Raw genomic sequence first — 16,860 nt, 5'->3', positions numbered from 1 at the left:
CCCCTCCCAGCTCTACCATCCCCTGTTCTCAGGCCCCTCCCAGCTCTGCCATCCCCTGTTTTCAGGCCCCTCCCAGCTCTACCATTCCCTGTTCTCAGGCCCCTTCTGGTTCTACCATCTCCTGTTCTAAGCTCCCTCCAAGCCCTACCATCCCTGTTCTAAGCTGCCTCCTAGCTCTGCCATCCCCTGTTCTCAGGCCCCTTCTGGCTCTACCATCTCCTGTTCTGAGCTCCCTCCCAGCTCTGTCATTTCTTGGGCTGATTATAATGAAACGGAGATAATTGGATCTTGCTGGTGCTTGTTTTCATTCGCCCTCCCTCTGGAGTTCTGGGGTTGAGCAGCCCGGGGCCCTAGCTCCCCTTCTTTCTGGGTGTGGGCCTGTTGCCGTGCTCCCGGTTCCCCAATGAGCCTCTGCTTTCTCCCCTGACCTCCCAGTCCCCTGGACAGTGTCGGGGAAGGACCCAGTCTCTGCCTCCATGAGCCCCTCCTGGTGCCTCTGACCAGGGGGAGTCATTTGGACACCCCCTGTTTCTGCCTTGGTGCATGGGCATGACCCCAGGGGCTCTCTTGCAGAGGGCTGGACCTTTGCCTTCACTGGGTGGGAGGCCGTCCCTCCCCGCCTGGGCACCTTGTCTCGGCTCTCTTCCCAGGCCCCTGAAATGTCAGGTGACCCGGCTCGTTTGGGAATGGAAGCATGCTAGGGCACCGCTGGAGCAGCCGGCTTCTGTTTGGCCTTGGTCTCCCAGGTGAATGACCAGCTCCGTCTGTTGTTTCATCAGTTATTTCATTAGCTTGATCAGAATTTTAAAAATAAGTTTCCATTTATCCAGGTTCTTAATATCCAAACCCAAACCCTCTCCATGGAAGCCCAGTCCAGAATCCTGGTGTAAGCGGTCTGGAACTCAGTTAAACACCAGTAGGTTTCTCTGGCCCCTATCACCGCATCCCCCGCCCCTGGCCGTGGGTGCAGATGTGAACAGGGCAGCCCCTGCCCTCAGGGCTGTTACAGCCCATCCAGGGGAACATCAGCCACACACACCTGTCTAAGGTTATTTGGAGAGGTGGGGCTTGGTGTGTACAGGGTGCGAGGTTGGGCTTCAGAGGAAACCAGGGGTTCTGAGAAGGGCATGGCAGGCGGACCCTGAAAAGGCACAGGGATGGTGCCTGGGGGGTTGTGTGTGGGCAGTGTCCAGTAGGCCATCGAATAAGCGAATGGCTGTGATGTGTGATAGGGAGGGAAAGCCAACCACCTGCTTCCTGAGGCAGCTCCTTCTCCTGCGGCCTTGGCAGGCTGGGCACCACTCTGCCAGCCAACAAACCTGCCTCTGTATTTCCAACCTGGGCTCCGAGTTCTGCCCTCTGGGCTTGGGCAGAACATTGCTGTTGCTTTTTAGTTCCATGAAGACAGCTTTTGTGAGCCCCTCTGCCTTCCCTTCTCCAGGCTGCACATCCCTGTCCTGGCGCAGCTCTCAGGCCCTGCTCTAGCAGGCTTGATGTGAGAGAATGGGGCTCCTCAGCCCGGGAGGGTAGAGAGAGCCTGGGTGTGGAATGGCAGCTTGGCCTGGGGTGGCCTGTGGTAGGGGGCACCAGGGGAGGTGCCTAGAGGCTGATGGGACGAGGATGTACCACTAGAGGCCTTGCATCCAAGGTTGTCACTGCCTAGAGTGGCTCTGGCAGGAGTGGAGAGGGGGCAGGGGCAGGTCCTGCTAAGACACAGGCCCCTGTGTAGACACCCCCATTCACACATATTCCATGCACACACACACACACATGCACACACACGCATGCACGCACGCATTCCCACCTGCATGCGCACTCAGGAGCTGCCTCCCCTCTTCCCCCCTTCTGTCCTTGGGGAAGGACGTCTTCACTCCCTCACTTTCCATCTGCCTCTCGCTCTCCTTGGTTCTGGTCCTTCCCTAGGTTTTCCCCCTCTTTCTGCCATGAGCCCACTCCTCCTCACGGTACAGGGAAGCCTCAGGGGTGCACTGCCCTGGGCGCCTCCGTCTGTCAGGGGGAGCATCACAGCTTCTCTATTGGCTGGAGACTCCTCTTTCCCTTACTCCCCTGTGGCCCTGGGGCTGGTGTTTCCTCCCCAGTAAAACAATCTTCCACATCAGCCAATTCAGCTGTAAGAAGAGATGAGGGAGAGCTCGGTGCATTGTCTCTGGCGATCAGCACGCCGAGGGCCTCAAGCCTTGCCCCTCATTTTCATCTCACCCAGACAGGGCTCTTCTCTATTTCTCAGGGCCTGGCTGAGTCAGGTGTGCAAAGGAAGGGTAACTGGTTGAAACAGAGCCAGAGGAAAATGGAAAGGAGGTCGGGTGAGGCCAACAAGGCTGCAACACAGGACATTTCAGCTCCTTTAATTGAGTGGGTCCCCCTGCCCTTTTCTGCCAAGGTTCACAAGGTCTGACGGCTGAGATGGTTGGGGTATCTTTTTTTACTAGCCTCTGGCGCTGAATCGGAGGCCTCCTTATTCCCAGGCCCCCTTGGTGACCTGCACAGGCTCTCAGCAATCCCTTTTTTGAAGCGCCGTGGCGGTTCAGCCTCTTGCGTCCAGGTGTGCCCTCAGGACCCAGATCCTTCTCCAAGGATGATGTGGAGAGAACTGTGATTGGATTGCATCTGAGGGAAGGATATGGGGAAACGGGAAGCAGCCCATGCAGCGGACTGGTCTCACTTTGGTGAACCTTGGGGAGAACTCAGGGGCGCTTCATTTGGTCAGAAATCGGGGCTTCCCTGGGTGAAGGGCACCTTTTGCTGTGTGGCCGACATTCGAGTTCCTTGGAGAAGTGGCGGCGCTGTAATCTGGGGTGAAGCTGGAAGAATCATGATAGCAAGCTGGTGCTGTGAGTGACCGTGTGATTGGATTTCAGTGATGGTGCCCACCAGGTTCTTCTCTTTAAGTGCCTCAGTGATGGTGCCCACCAGGTTCTTCTCTTTAAGTGCCTCCTTTGAAGGCATTGAAAACCAGTAGAGCTTTACGGATCTGCCTTTGTCTCCCTGATCTTGGGGCGGGGGATGGCATCATAGGATGAAGAAACCAGCCCTCTGGCCCTGCCCCTTCTTTGACAGGTCAGGACACCGAGGCCTGAGTGGGGAGTGGCTGGCAGGGAGCGGAGCTGGGATTCAGACCCAGGCTATTGACGCCAAATGCACTGGGCTTTGTTTTTTCCTTTTGCTAAATTGAGAAATTTGTGCCTTGAAAAAGTCTGTGGTTTGTTTAGTCATTGTGCCGGCTTCCGCCACTTACAGCCCCTCCATGGCCTTGTGGAGTCTCTGGAGCCAAAATCACTCATCCCCTCTGCCTGGTCCCTGGACAGTGCGTCTCTCCCAGGAGCCTAAGGCTGACCTTTCAATGGCAGACTCTCTGGTGTGAGCCCTTCCCACGTGGTGCAGACTTAGTTCAGAGACGTGGTCAGGAATCAGTCGTGAAGGCGAGGCCACCCTTCGGCTTGCATTCTGTGGGGAGGGCAGCGGGTGCCTCGTGCAGCAGATGGGCATGACGAAGCCAGAGCAGCCTGACACACAAGTTAGAGAGCCGCCATTGGCTTCACAACCCACTTCTTCGCTTTGGTCTTTCCAGTAGGGTTTTCTTAAGCCAGAACACAAATCAAAATACATTCATTATCTGTGTCCATCACCCCAATCTGGCCCTGTGGCTTCGTGGGCTGGGGAGAGTTCCCAGGGAGGCCCTTTCTACCCCTTTTTTTAATCAGCTGGAGCCCTGAGGAGAGATGTGACCTGTCCAGGCCCAAGGCCGGTGCCCCATCCACTAGGCAGCTGTGCCCATCCACTAGTGTGTTTCTGACATGACTTATTGAGATGCATGCATTATGTAAATGCATTGTTAAATTTGGTCTGTCTCTGCACCGTCATGATCGCTGTGAGAGTATCAGCTCATGAACATTTAAGTGTGGTGCCTGGTGACTAGCAAAGGCAAAAACACGTTCCCTGCCTTCAAGGAACAGACAGTAAACTGCGTCATGTCAGAAATGTGAACAAAAATGCCAACAATTGTAACTTTGGGACGTCATGAGGATTGGGCCGGATCCAGGAAACACCCCCACCCCCACCCCTCCTCCACCTCTGGCCTGCCTGGGCCTCAGCTTTCTTTTCACTTTCCTTGGAGGAAGGGCCCATCCCTTCTGAATTTCTTCAATCTCTCTGGATGGTGGGCAATAGGGAGCTCACTTCATGCCCACTCAGTGAAAAGACCAAAGCAGACTAAACATAAAGGAAGGGTTCTTGCTTGTGACCCCTGTTAAGCCAGGTGGAGCCCTTTGGGGACTGGCTTTGCTGGATCCATTCAGACTCCCAGGACTCCCACCCCCGAGGCTGCTTGAGCTCTCTGCCAAGCCTTGCCAGGATGCTGTGCTGCCTGGCCCCTGGGGGTCAGGAAGGAGGCACGAAGCCACTGTTGAAGGGGACCGAGCTGAGCTGCACTCCCCACCTCCTGTGACCTGTTTGTTTTGAGATCATGGCTTGAGCTGTTTCCTGTCTGTTTTATTCATCCAGCATAATTGAGTGTGGTGGGCTCGTAAGGGGTGGCTCCCACTGACCGCTGCTTTCTATATTTCGAAGTTGACTCAGAATCCCTTAGCAAATGATTCCATGTGCTCCTCCAAGCTGTGGCCTTGGGAAAAATGAAGGCAATTGCCCTGAGGCTATGAAAGTGCCTTCTTTTTATAGTGTGGCTTAATTGGTGTGCTAGCAGCTGAGTCAGAGCACTGCTCAGGGCTACTCAGATGCTCCCAGAAAATGCTCATGCTCTGCCCCCAGATGGACAGGCTTCCCTGGGCACCCCAGCTCCTTCCCCACTTTAGGAAGTTGAGACAAGATATTTATGCATGGAATTAGGACCCTTTTGGGATTTGGAAATCTTAGTTGCATGTAACCTGTCATGTGGGATAGCCTTTCTGATACCTTGCTAGGCCCTGTTTTCCTTCTCTCTCTTCTTCATTTTCAGGGTGTTGGTCGAAGCTGACTGCTGAGAGGGATGGTTACTAATGGTTCCAGGCCACCTCTGTGTCTGATGACTAGGTCAGGCATTAGAAGAATCAAGGGAGCTCAGTGAGCCTTCTCTTTTCCTAAAAATAAGTTTCTGTTTTTTTTAATCAGCAGAAATCTGACTTTGCTGTCTCCCAACCTGACCCCAGTTGAGAGGGAAAGAAAATAAAATTCTCATTATAAACATGTGTGGTCAAGCAAAATAAATTTATTCGTTAGCCATGTCCAAAAGAAAATATATGCTGTTCTCTGCCCTACCCCTTAGGAGGTAGGTAGGGTGGTTCCTTATGAGTTCTCTGGAATACTGGTTGGCCATTGCATTAATCAGGTTCCCATGTCTTAAAAAGCGATTTGTATTTACAGTTTTGTTGTCGTTACATACATTGCATTGTCCTACTTCTGATCACTTCACCATGCATCGATTAATGCAAATCTTCCCAGGCTTTTCTGAAACCATCCCTGTCCTCATTTCAGCATAATAGTATTCCATCACATTTATATAACAAAATTTATTTGTTTCCCTATGTTAGAATAAAAGCAGTTTGTCTTTGTTTCTTCATTATGAATATTTGTTTATGTTTGCCTAAAAAGTTTCTTCACCCCTCTGTTAGTATTTCAAAGTTTCTCTGCAGCTGTGATCTTTTCTTCAGGAATACTTGGAAGACCTCTGTTTTTACTAAAGGTCCATTTTTTCCCTGAAGGATTATCCTCAGCTTGGCTGGTAAATTATTCTTGTCTGTAAGCCCACATCCTTTGATTCTGGAATCTGGCGTTCCAAGCTCTCTGTTCCTGCAGAGTAGTGGCTGCTGAGTCTGTGGCTCCTCAGCACTTTCTCTCTTTTTGGCTCCTGGGAGTATTTTTTCTTTCCTCCAGCTGCTGCTTGCCTTTGAGCTTGGTCCTTGCCCAGCCCACAGGCCAGGGCCTCTGGCCGCTGACCTCCTGGCGCACCTCCTTGAACTGAAGGACCTCTCCTCAGGCTTCCTGGGATCTGTGATCCAGAGCTGAGGAGGGAGCAGCAGCCCCTGGTCCCTCTGGGCTAGATTGGCCTCATCTCCATTTTTATATGATGTTAGGGTGATAGGTGACCAGCTATGTCTGATTAGGGTCATTTTATGGAGTTCTCTCTGTGCTGCTCCTGAGGGCCTGGGGTGGTCCTGGTTCCTTTCACCTAAATCACCTGCCAGGGAGCTTTCGGTCTAGCTGGGGTGACAAGGCATAGGCTTCTTCCACTTCTGATGACAGTCTTGGCCCAGCCTATGATTGGGACTATGAGAGGTTGCATTTGGCCACAGTGGTCAGGTACAGGAGAGTTGGAGTGTGGATGAGGCCCTGAGATACACAGAAAAGGGGGGGGGGGAGTATCCTAGATAGGAGCTAGGCAAAGTCCCTTAACCTCTGGGCTTCAGTTTCCTCATCTGTAAAATGGAACTAATCATCCATGTGCTTCCTACCCACCTGTGTGGAGGGGTGAGGTTCAGATGAGCTCTGAGTTGCAAAGCCTTTTGTGAATCTTACAAAGTTCAGTATCAATGGAGTTGTTAAAAATTTGTGTTGAGGAAGGTCAGGGCCACGAGCCTCATGGTCAGTTGTGTGAGTCCCTGAATGCCTACAGCTGAAGGTTGGGACTTTTCCCTATAGACATTGGGGAGCCATGGATGGTTTCTGAGCAGTCTCCTGTCAGTCTAAGGGAAGGGCGAGGAACAAATTGCAGGGGAAAAGGCAGGAGACAGGAGAAGCATTCAGGAGCTAATAAGACCTGGATCAGGGTGGCAGCATTGGGAATGGAAAGGAAGGGAGAGACATTATAAAGAAAGAACTGATAAAACTTGGTGACTTCTCTTCGGGCAAGGATTTGTAACCCCCCTGGGGGCCTAGGGGCAGATTATGAGGAATGTATGAATGTGAGTGGAAAAAAAATTCAGGTCTTTATCTTCCCCGCTGTGGCTTCCTTGGTGACCCTGGGTGCTTTCCTGCCTGTGTCTGAGACACGTTTCATAGTGAAGGGGTGGGTCCCCAGGCTTCACTGGACAGCTGCAGGGCACAGACCTGTGCAAGGGCCCCTGCCTGGGGCTCCTTTAGCTTCTTCCCCAGAAGTCGTCGCTCAGAGTTTTGCTTGTGTCTCTAGTTTCTCTTTGAGCGTTAAATGGGAAAAGGTGAGTTTGTCATGAGCTTTAAGGCTTTTTCCTTTCTTTCTTGGTTGCCCTCCGGCTTGCCTGTTTGTCAGTCCACAGACATGTATGAAGTGCCTTCTCTGGTCCAGGCACACAGGGGAATGCCAGGTGCTTGAGATGATACCTGGGCAAGGATGAAGCAGACCCTGCCCTTCTCTTCCTGCTAGCAGAGGGAGGTAATGTGTGTCTATGAGACTAATTATAGTCAGTGCGATGGGATGCCGTGGGTGGGCTCTCACCTGATGAGGGAAGGCACTCTCTGGCAGCTTGGGCAGACCAGGAAAGCTTTCCCGTAGAAGGTGTGGCCTGAGCTGGGAGGGGGATGGCATCCCAGGAACTGGAGGCCTGTCGTGCAGTGAGAGACCCAAGAAGTCCAGGAGCCATCTTCCTCCCACCCACAGCTGAACTGGAACATTCCTCATTAGCCCCTTTCTCCTCTGACGCCACCCTCCCCCCCCACCCTGCTGCAGGCCCTTATCTGACTGACCCACTGAATGACCAGTCTGGAGAGTGGGCCCTGGGCTGGATGGTTTTTGATGTCATGCAGCAAGGAGGATCTGGCTGGAGAAGAGAGAGGTTGATTCCAGCCCTTTGGGAGGGTTAACAGAGGAAGGCTGAGGGTCAGTCTGGCATGGATTCGGAAAGGGAAGGGGCCAGAAGTGGGGACCCATGGCCCCAGAGGTTCCCGAGAAGACTCTGGCAGGGCCAGGAAGAAGGGGTGGGGGCTCAAGTCACCTCCTGGTGAGCATCTGTCACCAAGTGCTGAATCTGCGGGCAGGCCATTCTTAAGCATTCTTTTCTTGAGCCCCTCTAAGCCATGTTTAGCTCTGGGGAATCAGAGCTAAGGCACTGGGATCTGTCTTTAATGCCTTGGAAGGTCCTGGCCTTAGCAGGACAGCAAGTGACTGGCCTTGGTTTCCCTTAGTAGGAGCCCCCCCAGATGAACTCTCTGTGAGTGGGTCTTCTGGTGGCCTTGTACCTGTCTCAGCCGTTCTTTACTTCCATTTTAGCCCAGCCGGGCTTGCCTAGATTAAACTTCCAGATCTGTTCCAACTTGACAGAAGGGGAATTCTACCTTTTGTATGATTCGAAGGATTTTTGTTCTGCCTTGTCTTTAGGGTAATACGTTCCTTCTGTATCTGAGAGGAGCCACTGCAGGCTGTCAGTGTCTCTGTCTTGGTGTGGGGGGGCTCCTCCCTGGAAGGGCTGACCCCCCCTTGTCATTACTGGGCTCATGGCCCCTCGCTGAGGTGTCTTCCCTGTGAGCTGATTTCACTATCCATCATGGTCAGTCCTGTCTTGGGAACGTCGGCGAGTTCTGGGCTCCTTCCTGCCAGATGGCATCTTTTCAAATCTGTGAAAAATTGGGAAAGAATGGGAAGTGTATGTGTGTGGGGGGGTGCTTGGGTGGCTGCTCTCAGAACTGTGGACTCTGTCACTTAGGTGCTTTTAACCTCAGCGAACTCATCTGTGAAATGGGTGACTGCCAATGCAAGATAATATGACGTAATACACTAGGAAGGAATATCTAAGTGTGATATAGTGTAATGGGTAAGATGATAAAATGCAATAGTGTATAATATAACACAGCACGCCGTAATAGTATGGCATAGTGTAATATATAGTATGGCATATGGCGTGCCATGATGCGACCCAACGTAATACAGCGTAGTGCCGCGTAACATCGTAGAGTATAACGGAGTGACACAGTGTAGCGCAGTATGATGTAATAGGTAGGATACAATGTATCATTTAGAGTCCAGCACAACGTGGGACATAACACAACGCAATAGAGCACAGTAGCATGTAACATACAACGTAATCGTACGTCGTAGCTTGGTCTAATACATTGTTTCAGTGCACGACATAACAGAGTGAAGCACACGGCGCCATTTAGCAACCTGTTGTCTGGTTCAGGCCTGCACAGGTGTTACGGGCGGTCTGGGAAAGGGGCAGAGGGTGTGAATACAGGCCCGCCGAGCCGTGGCCAGGCCTCTTTGATGGGGAGGCCGTGTGCCGTGCAGGCCTGTTCTCACATAGTGTGATCTAACATAATATCATGTGACGTGGCATAGCATGGTGTAGCACCAGATGTGTCTGCGCACATACAGGTAGGCACACTGGTGTGTTTCATTGTCTGTTTTTCAGGCGATAAGTGTTTATTTTCTTTCCCTTCTCCCTGCCCCGTCTTGCCTGGCCTGGAGAACAAGCACAAAGTATAAAACTCTTATAACCATTAGCCGAGGTGCAGCGAAGGCTGACAGATCACGTGCTGGCCGTGCCCTCTTTCTGCCCCCTGCGCCCTCACCTCTCGGTCGCAGGAAGGCCGAGAAGTCCATGGTCCTCTGAGGACCGGAGCTGTTGGGGTTCCAGGAACTCAGCACCCAGACCAAATGTCCTGAGGGCACTGGAGCCTGCAGGGACCCTCAGACCAGGAGAGGAGGGTCGGGATTCCCCCAGGTCCAGCTGGGCCGTGGGTGGCTTGGGGCTGACGGTGTTTGGAGGGGCAGGGTGGGCTCCAGGGCACTCCCACCCAAGGATGCTGTCTGTGCCAGTGCAAGCTGGCAGAGTCTCTGTCTCTCCTTGTCCTAGACGCTTTTCCAAAGGTCCCAGACTCAGGACTTGGCCTGCGCTGCCTCCCTCAGACACCAGAGACAAGATTCTCAAGTGTTTCACGGCAGGATTGCATTGATTTTCCAGCTGTTTTTTCCCCCTCTGGGCTGCCTCCGACCCCGGGGTCCCTGGCATCGCTGAAATGTTGAGTCAGCAGCCCCCACCCTGGGGACCCTGTCTTTGCTTGACCTGCTTCCCCAGGAAGGCCCCTGGCACTTCAGGCCAGGCTGCCCGGGGAGCTCCTGTGCCCCTGTGCGCCTTGCCTCCTCAGCTCCCATTATCCCCGTTCTCTTCTTGTTTCAGAGAAACTGCATCCCAGCGTGTCTTCCAGAGCATTCAGCAAATTCTGATGAAATCCTCCTGCCAAGTGGAGCTGGCCTGCCAGGACACTGGGCTCCGGGAGCATCTGGACCTCCAGCTGCGACTCATCGCGGAGTGCTTCCGCTGCCTGAGGAATGCCTGTGTGCAGTGCCCCGGCAACCAGGGCATAATCCGGTAGGCCAACATGGCCAAGGATCTGGCCATCCACTGGAACAGGGCCTGCCGTGCCCAGAGCACGGGGTTGGCCCTGCCAGGGTGTGTGTGTATGGGTGTGGAGCCCGGGGGAGATGCAGCACCAATTCTCTCCTCTGGGGCAGCCCCCCTCCTGCAGTGGGGTTGGGGGGTGAGTGAGGTGCTGAACCTCTCCTGGGGGGATGCGCCACTTAACCCTCTCCCTGGGACCGTCCACCAGCTGGGTCCTGAGTGGGGCCCAGATTCTGGAAGCCACTGCGACCTCAGGGGTTACAATCTTCTCCAAGGAGGTGGTGGCTGGAGAGGGAGGGTCCTGTGACCCGCTGTCTTCTGCTGGGGAAGGCATTGAAGCCTTCTTGGGGCCTGGCGGTGGCTGGTGTCTAGGAGGCTCCCTGGAGCGCCCTCCAGGAGGGGCCAGACCCCTGCCTACCTCTCCTCCCTTTTCCTCAGGGTTTGGGTCTTTCTGCTGGGGCTCTTTTTGTATGTGGTACAGTGGCAAACACCATTCTTAAGCTTCTGGGCACTCAGGTGTGCCTGCTGGCTAGGGAGAGTGGTCTAATACTCCAGGCTATTGGGAGGTCCGCAGTGATTCCTGCCCTCAGACCGCGTCCTGCAGGGCTTTGGAAGGTGCTATTGCCCATGGGTCCTGGTCCCTCAGTCCAGGATCCCTGGGGATGCCCCTTCTGCCGTTTCTGTGGATCTTGGGCCTGGACCAGCCTCACAAGCTCTGTACTTGTATGGTCAAGGTCATGTGTCTCAGACCCCTGTGGGATGGGTCTTAGAGGACTTTGGGTCAGCTGAGTTGGTGCACTGGCTCGGTAGGTTTGAAATCTCAATTAGCATCCTGTTCTCATGCTAATGGAAGGTTACTAGTGCCCGCTCAGGGGGTGGAGAGGTGCCAGTGAGTCGTGCTGGCTTGGCAAGCTGTGGGGGTCACCGCTTTCTCAGAAAGCTCCCTCTCCTCGTCGGTGGGCTCCTCGGCCAGGCAGAGATGTCTGTCCATGATAGACGGTGCCTGGCCTTGAATCGTCCTGGGAGGTGTCTGGAAGTTAGACCCGGGCCAGTGGCGCCCTCCTCTTTGTGAGGAAGTCCTCCCTGGGTCAGGCAGCTGCTGCCCGAGGAGGCAAGGAGGGAGTGGGGCCTCTCCGGGCTCCTGGCCGTGGCAGGGCTTAGTGAAGGACGAGTGCAGGATTTGGGAGGCTTGAATTCTGAGAAGCGGCTGTCTTTGGGGGCGGCCAGGTGGAATCTGGGGAGATTAGGCTCCTGGATGATTTATGCACCCCTTCCATTGGCCGTCTTTCATATGTGAGATCACCCATCCTCCAGCCAGGAATGCCAAGAATCTCATTCCCTAGTTGGGGCACGTGTCCCTCGTGCAGGCAAAACTGCTTCCAGGCCCTGGGAGCCCACTCTTTTTCAGCAGATTGTCTGTTCTGGATTGTTTTCATCCAGGGTCCTGTTGGGGATGCCCTTTTGGCCTTCCCCTTGGCCCTTCACCCAGTGTTCTCTCCGCCCTTGTGGGCAGTGGTGGGCACCCTGCTGGCTCCCTTGAGTTTCGCTCCATCAGTGTTTCCACAGCATGGGTGATTACCCACTGAGTTGATGTGGATCCAGGGCTTTGGGTGGGTTCATGGCTTCATTAGTGGGATGCTTCCTAGCTAAATGTTGCAGGAAGCTTCCTAATTCTCCTGGTGAGCTGACCAGGCTACAGCCACAGCCGCGCTGAATCCTGGGACTTTCGGACTTTGACTGTTTGTTGGCTCTGATGGTGCAGCAGTGAATCGGTGTGGTGTGAAGAATGAGAGAATTGGGGCCCTGAGGCCTTGGATGCAGCTTTTTCTGGGGGGCACACTTATCTTCTCCACATCTGAGACAGAGGGACCAGGCACCCACGTTCTGGGCCTGGAGCTTCTCCTGCCCTGGGCTCAGCTGTCCCCAAAGCCTGGGCTGTGGTGAGAAAGCCCCCTGAGCTGGCTGGCCAGCGGCTAGGCCTGCCTGGAGTTGTGGGAGTCACGTGACAGGGAGGGACCATGAGGCTTTGAGGGCACTGGGGGACAGGGGTGCTGGGAGCTCCAGCTGGTGGAGAGCAGCCTTGATGCCCGGGTCCAGGGGTCTCCCCTGTCCATCCGAAGCCAGGATGGGTGCTTATCTCTGCTCATCCCCAAACCTTGTGGTGTGGTGGGTGATGCCACCCTCTGAGGCTGGCCCTCAAGGGGTCCTTGGGTGGGCCTCCCTGGCCTAGGCCTGTGACCAGTCCAGCCTGCCAGGGCCCGTGAGAGCCACTGTCCTGGTAGAGCTTTAGAGAATGCAGGAACATTGTGGGTCACAAGAAGGCTCTTAGCCTGGGGTCCAAGAATTTTATTTTATTTTAATATTGTTAACTCTTTCAGTAGAATTGATTTCCTTGGTAATGCTGTGGTTTTTACTTTACACGTTTTAAGCCACTCTCTGAGATGGGGGATCTCTGTAGGCTTCGCCAGCCTGGGTTGCCCGCAGGGGCTGTGATGCCAGCTAAGTGCAGGTAGACTTTGATGGGTGAAGATGTGCTTTTCGAGGTGTGCAGGGAAGACCCCCCCGAACACATGGGGCAGCTGAGACGTGTCCAGGGTTCCACACTGAGGCAGCGTCTGAGGCTGGTCCCTAGGTCAGGACGAGTGTCCCCCTCTCTCCCGGCAGCTGGAAGAACAGCCGCGAGGGGGCCATCGGAGTGGTGGCATCTGAATCAGGCGAGCCTCGAACTTGGCCTTTTTCTTTGAAAACTTTTGGCAGGAACTTGAATTTGATCGGCACTGCGGTGGAGCTGATGGGTTTATTCCAGAAGCTGGACACCAAGGTGGAACCCCAGTTGACAGGTAAGGCGCAGTACATCCGGGGCCTCCCACAGTAGTGCCCCATCACTCTTCAGCCCCTCTCTTTCCTGAGCAGGGTGCTTTGTGGCAGGGCCCGGCTGCTGACCATGAGCACCACGTGCTGGGATCAGGGCTGTGGGCTGGGGGATGTTGGGACCTCAGACCAAGCTCAGGGATGTTCCTGGCTCACTGGGCTCCACTCATCCTCCATGCAGAATCAGTAACCCCAGCACATGACCTACCTGTGAATGGTGGGGCCTGGCCAGAGGGCTTTGTGTGCAGTGGCCAGATCCAGCCCTGGTTTCACAGAAATGAGAGTCAGAGATGGGCTGCTTCCTTCCCTCCATGCCTCACTAGGCCATCCTGATGCTCTCCTGTGGTGGAAACAAGGGATTCCCCTCTGGAAAGCTCACTGGTGATGTACCTCTGCCCCCATGCCCATGCTGGCGGGTATGTGGGCCGCAGGTGGGTGGAAGAACCTGGGATCCCTGGGATGAGGCGCCCCTGCCCCTGGTGCCTGTACTGGTAGGTGTGCAGAATACAGGCTGGCAGAGGACCCTGGGTTCCCTGGGGTGATGTGCCCCTGCCCCCTCTGTCTGTGCTGGTGGGTATGTGAGCCACAGGCTAGCGGAGGACCCTGGGCTCCCTGGGGTGAGGTGCCCCTGCCCCCAGTGCCTATGCTAGTGTATGTATGGGATTTAGGCCGGCGGAGGACCCTGGGCTCCCTGGGGTGATGTGCCCCTGCCCCCAGTGTCTGTGCTGGTGGGTACGTGTGCCAAAGGGCCGGTGGAGGATCCTGAGCTCCCTGGGGTGATGCACCCCTGCCCCTGGTGCCTGTGCTGGTATGTGTATGGGATGCAGTCTGGTGGAGGACCCTGGGCTCCCTTGGGGTGATGTGCCCCTGCCCCTGGTGTCTGTGCTGGTGGGTACGTGTGCCACAGGCTGGTGGAGGATCCTGGGCTCCCTGGGGTGATGCCACCAGGGTGGTTGAGGGAATATGCGTTTATGTTGGATGTTGTCATGTTGGTCTTTTTATGTTTGAAAAGTCTGTCCTTTCTCCCTCTCCCCAACCTGGAACTGTGCCTTCCCATGTGCTCTGCAGAGAGCCAGTGGATGGCGCATTGAGCTGGCCTGAGTAGCCCACCTTGCTTGGCCTGGGTGCCATTCCTGCCCGTCTCAGCGCTCCTCCTGGCTCTGGACGTGTTTCCCCAGCGCCCTACACAGATCCACACTGTGGCTTTGGGGGCATCTGGGCGCTTCTGCTCTCTGACGTACAGGCCCTGCTCCCCTGCTTTGCTGATGTCACTCTGGGGGGCATTCTCCTGTTCTTTGGGGCCTTAGATACATTTGTGTTAACTCTGGAGACATCACCTTGAGCCCTGGGCTCTTTGGGGCAGAGGCTCTGGGGGTTCCCTCCTTCTCCTGACTCTGGCCCTTTCCTGCATCATGAGCCTCTCTCTTATTTCTATCAGCATCGATATTGTTTGTGTGGCCAAAGCCTTTTCATCTTGGATGTGTCCTTGTTGGTGAATGGTGGGGCCCGGACCACAAGTGGGGTGTGTGGGGGCCCTTCAGCTTTGCTGGGCTCTATGCCCTGCTTCTCTATCCCATTCGTGGATCTTTCTCTTTCTCTGCCAGCCCTGGCCATCCTTGGGGATGCCGCAGCAGTGGACATGGGGCATAGGCCTTGAGAAGACAGTCATCCATCTGGGCAGTGACTTAAAAAGCCGTCTGTTTTAGGCCAGTGTGGGCTGGCTCACGATGGGGGCTCAGCAATGGGCCCTGAGAGCCCTGTTTCTGCCTGATGGCCCAGAGCCAGGGGAGGGGCTCAGGGTCGGCTCCCCTGGTGTCACTGGCAGGAGCCCAAGGGCTGTGGTCGGGAGCAGCAATTTTTTCGTTTAATGATGGATTACTAAATAAAGCGTCCCCAAAGGAAACGCTGTACAAAATGCTGTGATTAAATAGCGATTAGGGTAGTGAGGGGGCAGCAAACGGAACCCAGACTTCTGGGCTGCTGCTCCATCTCCCTCTCTCACCTGGGGGCTCTCAGCCTTCCTCACTGCCACCTGCTCAGTGAGCCGGCGGAGGGGATGTCAGTGGGCCTAGACCCAGCTCAGGGCAGGCAGGCAGTGAGCGGCACAGCTGAGCCTGGGACCCCAGGCCTCCTGCTCATAGTAGAGGCCCAGGGTCCCTCCCCTGGCATCTGTGAGCCTGCTTTACAAAGCGTAGGTTGAGAAGTGACCTCAGTGCAGTCTTGTGCATCGAGTGCCCTGTTTCTGAGAAGAGCCCTGAGGGCTCAGGATGTCTGGGGAGTGTGAGTGATGGAGCTGCCCTGGCCTCTGCATCCCACATCTGCCCCAGAGGTGTTGCTGGATCGTTAGAGAGTTTCAGTCCAATTAAGCACCAGCTTCCTGCAGGGTCCTGGGCTATGTGCTGTCAGGGAGGTTCCAGTCTCCTAGGGCCCAGAAGATAGAACTCAGAGTAGGAGAATTTGGGATATACTGGGCTAAGTGTGTCGTGAGCAGAGGACTGGTTTGGGACCAGAAAACTTCCTTTGAACCTTGGCCCTGCCCTCAGTGATTCTGGACAAGCTTCCTCCTCCCCCTCAGGGCCTCACCTGGGTCATGGGGGTAAGTGAGGAGGAGGGGGTTCAGTCTCTCCTCTGAGGCTGCCCCTAGCACCAATCCCCTGACCTAGATGAGTACTGGACCCTGCCCATCTGGGTAATCGCAGGCAAGTTCCCATCCTTTGTAGAGAGGGGACATCTCAAAGATGTGGAGGGAAGAAGAGAGCCCTGGTGGGCTGAGGGAGGGAGGCCTTCCAGCTGGGGCTTGGGCTTCAGCATCTCTCTCTGATTAACCAGCTCTGTGAGGTGCCTGTGACTTGATCCCTTACGTGTGTTCCAAAGTACAATTCATCTGGGCTCACCTTGACTGATGTCCTCTCAAGGCCCTGAGCCCTAGGTCTAGGGATAGTGAGACCAAAATGAAATGTCTCTTCCCTCAGGCCCTAATAGCCCAGCTAGGTACACAAGGAAGAAAACTCAAAAACTATACCAGGTGACCGTTTGGAGCCTTGGGAATTCTAAATTGCTTTCCATGTTGAGTAGACCATGTCACAGCTCCACCAACCATGTATTAGTGTGCCAATTTTCCCACAGACCCGCCAGCATTAGCCATGTTCCCTTTTTGTCACTTGGCCCATCTAATGGATGTGAGCTCCAGGGATGTTTTAATTTGCATTTCTCTAGTTACTGGTGATTTGTAGAACTCTTTTATATTGAAATTCTTCTTCTGAAAATTGTCTATTCATATCCCTTCACCAGTTATCACATAGGGAATGATTCTTATTCTTATAAATTTGAATCTATTCCTTATATCTTCGAAATGAGATCGTTTTTGGAGAAATTTGCTACAAATAATTTTTCCCCCAGTTACTTCCATTCTGATTTTAGCTGCATTGGTTTTATTTGTGCAAAACCTTTTTAAATTTTATATAATCAAAATTGTCCATTTTATCATTTGTGATCCTCCCTATCCTTTGGTCATGAACTCTTCCTTTATTGATAAATTAGATAATTTCTTGCCAGCTTCTCTGATTTGTTTATGATGCCTTCTTTTATGTTGTAATGAGAATGGGAATTTGAAGATCTTCCCTGCCCCTTAATAGACCTAGGGGGGAGTCTGAAGACCTCCCCTGCT

The 16,860-nt window shown here is 54.1% G+C and overlaps 1 protein-coding gene across 1 annotated transcript; it reads left to right on the top strand.

The window, feature by feature from the left end:
• The first annotated feature begins 9,493 nt into the window (after positions 1–9,493).
• LOC138176353 (ataxin-10-like) lies at positions 9,494–16,843 on the top strand. The gene is made up of 3 exons (XM_069107160.1): positions 9,494–10,292; positions 13,080–13,162; positions 13,375–16,843. The coding sequence occupies exons 1-3, from the start codon at positions 9,940–9,942 to the stop codon at positions 13,524–13,526; spliced, it is 588 nt and encodes a 195-aa protein (XP_068963261.1). The 5' UTR covers positions 9,494–9,939; the 3' UTR covers positions 13,527–16,843.
• Positions 16,844–16,860: the final 17 nt, after the last annotated feature.

This window comes from Petaurus breviceps, unplaced genomic scaffold (assembly GCF_028583685.1).
Source record: "Petaurus breviceps papuanus isolate PSGF00001 unplaced genomic scaffold, PetGlider_PUasm1.0 87362, whole genome shotgun sequence".
NCBI lineage: Eukaryota > Metazoa > Chordata > Mammalia > Diprotodontia > Petauridae > Petaurus > Petaurus breviceps.
The sequence above is the reverse complement of the archived record's forward strand: the minus strand, read 5'-3'. Positions and strand labels throughout refer to the sequence as shown.